The sequence below is a fragment of the Palaemon carinicauda genome, chromosome 12 (assembly GCF_036898095.1).
Source record: "Palaemon carinicauda isolate YSFRI2023 chromosome 12, ASM3689809v2, whole genome shotgun sequence".
Classification (NCBI taxonomy): Eukaryota; Metazoa; Arthropoda; class Malacostraca; order Decapoda; family Palaemonidae; genus Palaemon; species Palaemon carinicauda.
In genome coordinates, this window is record NC_090736.1 from 116809217 (window position 1) to 116814216 (window position 5000).

The 5000-nt window shown below is 32.4% G+C and overlaps 1 protein-coding gene across 1 annotated transcript in view; it reads right to left on the reverse strand.

The window, feature by feature from the left end:
• Positions 1-253: 253 nt before the first annotated feature.
• The window catches only part of LOC137651019 (protein fem-1 homolog C-like), a 6010-nt gene continuing 1263 nt past the window's right edge, over positions 254-5000 (reverse strand). The window contains exons 2-5 of the mRNA XM_068384158.1: positions 1847-2047; positions 1197-1325; positions 748-937; positions 254-362 (exon numbers count right to left, since the gene is read on the reverse strand). Coding sequence (XP_068240259.1) covers positions 254-362; positions 748-937; positions 1197-1325; positions 1847-2047 — 629 coding nt within the window. The remainder of the gene's footprint in view (positions 363-747; positions 938-1196; positions 1326-1846; positions 2048-5000) is intronic.

A 5000-nucleotide genomic window follows, 5' to 3' on the forward strand; every position in this document is an offset into this window, starting at 1 on the left:
GTAAAGATTGATCGATAACTTTTTTTAGGAATAAGTAAGTAAGAGCCTTCGGGTAAAAGAATCTCTCAGGGTTTAAAACACCCAGCATTCTCCGGCGTGCCTCCAAGTTGTACATCCACAAGACGACACATAGCTTCAGCTTGCCGTTTGCTGCAAAATGGGCCCCTCTGTTCCGTATGGCGCGAATTGTAGCACGATGAGCCGGCCCCAGTACTCTCATCTTCACTAACAGGGAATGTGTATCAACTGCTACTCAGTTTCCCAGAAATTCTTCTAATTGTTCTGGTGTTGTTACCTCTTTGAAGTGCTGGTTAAAAATCATCTGAGATCCATCTTGTTTAACTGGAATGCTATGAACACACCTGGAAGGATATTTGAAGAGAATCTTAATGTTAAAGCATTTCATCTTATTTTGTGATAATGTCATGTTTCCAATGGTCAATAAGGACAAATCTGATAATAAAAAAACAACTGGGAGAGAAAAAACAGTAAACAAGAGTAGTGTACTTCAAATTTAAGGAGTTGTATGTCATAAACATCAGAGAATATCTAGTACGTCTCTAAACTAATTGGCATATAATTTTCTATATGGGTTTAATACAAATTATCTACGAATAGAGGAAATACTGACACTCTAGCTCTCACCACTTATAAAATATTTCTTTTGCATTTGACATGAGCTTATTGAGACCTTTATAAATGGGTAATCATTCAAGAGAGAATCACGAAAACCCATTAAAGATTCACCTTTCATGCATAGCCAATTTCCAGTACTTCAATGCACCGGCTACGTCTTGCCTTTTCTCGGCAAACGTAGTTCCAAGTAGCTCTAGAGCATTGATACCTTCTTCTTTCGATATCAGATCTTCTCTGGCGATCAAGTACTCGACAATGTGATCGTGTCCATGACGGCTGGCTGCGAGTAAAGGATGTTTCCCTGGAAATAAAAATTGATGAATGGAGATGGACATTCAACTGATTCAACTGTAATTAATAATAAAGTGATTGAATTTTAATAGTCAAACTTATAATAGGGATTATCATGTCATTTAATACAGATGACATTATGTATTATATTACCCGTATTGGAATAGTTATATACTCACCACGAGTATCAACATTTATTTCTGCATTGTGATTTAGCAACAACTTCACCACATCAAGACATCTAGAATGCACGCCCTAGTGTAAAGCACTTTTTCCATCTAATGTCTTTCTTTCTAGATTGGCGCCGACACCTAAAAGGTAATTGACCAGCTCACTATGACCTTTGAAACATGCCAGCAACCGGCACGTTCTAGGATGGTGGTCTGTATATTCAATATCTGAAATTAAGAAATTAAGACAATAAATAGGCCATAAAAAGACAAGTGTCTTTGTCTATCTAAAAAATAAGTTTGCATGTATTATTATTATTATTATTATTATTATTATTATTATTATTATTATTATTATTATTATTATTATTATTATTATTATCTACAATCCTGTTTGAGAAGCGAGATACTTTAAAATCAAGGGTTCACAATATATGAGAAGTAATGATTAACTAATATAAAGGGGATTTTTGAGACATTTACAACATTAAAATAGATCTTTCAAAGAGAGAGAAACTCACATCGGCCTGTTCAACGTAAAAAAAAAAAAAGTTGCAAAATCTAACTTTCAGGTTTCAACCGATTCATCTACCTGATGTAGAAAAGAATTCTACAAGTTAGTCAAAACTAGAATAAGGCTTCTAGAATACTGTGTAGTCGGAAGACTTTCACAAACAAATTACTTCAGAAGAAGCTTCATTCTGTTAGACTTTAGGATACTTGATGTCAACTGCTTTTGAAAAACTCACCTGCTCCATTCTGTACGAGGACTTTAACCATGTCCAGCCTCCTACGAGAACAAGCCACTTTTAACGGAGAGGAGTTGCAATACGTCGGTAAACTGACGCAAGCGCCCTTAGAAGTGAGATACTTTACGATGTTTAAATGTCCGCCTAAAGTTTCTGGCCAAACTGGAGAGGCTTCCGATACGTGATATTTGCATGTAGACACTGTAAAGATACATCTTTGGTTAGCAAATGGGAATTTTATGTAGGTGATAGGAACCTTGTAAGTTCATATTCTACTCAGGAGTCATATTCAATGATTCTACCGGTCCATACACACACAACAAATGGCCTTTTATTAGAACGGGCTATGGTTCGATCCCAAGTATGAGGTAGATATTTATTCTTATTTGAGCACGATATTGTGTTGATATTTATTCATAATATGTATATATATATATATATATATATATATATATATATATATATATATATATATATATATATATATATATATATATATACATATATAAATGTATATATAATATATATATATATATATATATATATATATATATATATATATATATATATATATATATATATACATACATACATATTTATGTATTACATTTGTATTTTATATACATGATATAACATAATAATATAATATGTAATATGATATGATATGACGTGTTACTGTATACAATTAAGAAGGAGTCAACAGTAATTTAAAAAATTTGTATTGAAATCAGCAGAGGAGATGGGTGGAAAATTCCTAAAGAAGATCAAGGATGACTACCATAAAAGGCCAAAACCCCCAAAAGGAGGTTAGAATGTAAGAGAGATGAAATAGAAATGGAGTAACTATCCCAAATAATAAACAAACTAAAAGAACAAGATATTTTTAAGTATAATCATACGAAAATTGAGGAAAAACTAAAGAACAGAGGAAGCATAAAATTTATGATAATAAGACTATGGTTCCAACAGATGTTTTTTTTTTTTTTTTTTTTTTTAAGGAAAAAAATGGGAATATTAAAAACAATAGACATGAAGTGATAAAAATTGCACAGGATTTCCATACAATGCTATACCTTAAAGATATAAGAAATAACTTTACCAATAAAAATAATGAACACTTAAGCCGTTGCTAAATGTAACAGTAGGAGAAATAAGGAGAACATCCAAAGGCATGAAAAAGGCATGGCAGCCGCTGCAGATGGCTTAACAATAGGTGGACGATATTTCATAGTAGTGAAACTCCCCGAACTTTAAACAATATGTCTGTAAGAATGCTCTATACCAATATGTTGTTAAAAACTTATCATACTAATTCTTAAAAGGGCATACGGAAACCCTGAAAAAATCACCACCTGATATTTATATAGATATCATATTAGGGCAGAAACAAAAAAAGCTATACTTTAGTTAGCATCAGGAGACGGTAGACTTTTGAAGTGGGTATCCAACAACTAACCATATTCATGTAATCAACCAGGGAAAAATCTAAAGAATATGACAGATCACTATATATGACATTTATAGACTATGAGAAAACCTTTGATTGTGTTAAAACGTCAGCAATAATGAAAACCCTTCAATGACACGGAATATACGAATCTTATGTTGGGGCACTTGAATATATCGCTGCAGGAAATAAAGCAAACCCAAAACTACTTAAAGATGCCGAGGAAATTCTGATTGAGGAAAGAGTTAGACAGGGATATCTAAAAAATGGGATAATTATAGAAATTATTATTAATGGGAAATACCTTCACAACCAAAGAGTTACAGATGACATAGATGTGTTTAGTGAATCCAAAAAATAAATGCAAAAGATGATAGAAGATTTGAATAAGGGAAGCAGATCTGTAGGACTAAAAATAAATAGGAAAAAACTAGGATAATGCTCAAAGAAAATGCAGAAAGTCAACAAATAACAGTTATGGACGAGATTTAAGTGATTAATAATGAATTTACAGTAAATAGCTAGGACATAAGACAAAATACCAAAATTAAAAGAAATATGAACATAGAATGGAGAGCTTTACATGAACAAAATAAGATTATGAAAATTAGAATATAACTTTCTCTAAAAAGGAATGCTGTTAATGAAATGGTTCTACCAGTATTAACTTATGCATCGGAAACTAGGAGCGTAACTTAAGTCTTAGAACTTAAGCTAGTTATAACTCAAAGAGCTATGGAAGGAAAGATGATGGGAATAACATTATAAAGAGCAAAATATACACATGGATAGGAAAGCAAACTAAAGTAGAGAATATCTTATCAACATGTAAGAAAAAAAATGGAAGTAAGAGAGGACATTGGTTTGAGGAACTAAAAAGGTTTGTGATGTAGATTGGCAAAAAAGGACCATAAGCAGAGACAAATGGAAGGACATTTCTGAAGCATTTGTTTTGCACTGGATTAGTAAGGGCTGATGATAATAATGATGATGATAACATGTGACTGAATTTTGTGTGTTTGAAGTTGAATCTATTATTAAAAAAACTCAGAATACAATGGTATAACTGCTAAGATGATACTGGCTGAAAATGAAGGGATCCTGATAATCCTTATAAAATTATTCTGTAGAATATGGCATGAAAAGTCAAAAACTAATGAATGGGAGTTAAGAGTGTTGGTGAAAATGGCAAAAAGAGGAGACCTGACTAATTGCAATGATTATACAGGCATCATACATATATCTGTTCTTATGAACATATATTGTATGCTTATTATAAAGAAACTTTACTGATTAAATTTTCTCTTTTAGACTTGTACAAAAATGCATGAATTATAGAAATCCACTGTTGATGGGATTTGTGTACTATGGAAAAGTCTTTGATAGGGTACAGCGGCCTGAAGAGTTTGCTTTATTATGGTATTCCTCTAAATATTTTAGTTTGCCTAAGTCTGTTCATGAGCATAACAAGTGCAAAGTTACTATTAGAAAACGTCTATCAAATAAATTTTCAGTAAACACCGGAGTACTGTAAGGGAATGAGCTGTCACCTATGGAGTTTATCCTCCTCATGAATTTTTTAATGCGGGAAACATTCGGAGATGGTTGAGGAGGATTGCAATGGATTGAAAATAGGGAATTAGCAGGCCTGTAGTATGATCCTAATGCTGTCCTTATAAGCAGAACACCACAAGATTTGCAATGCTT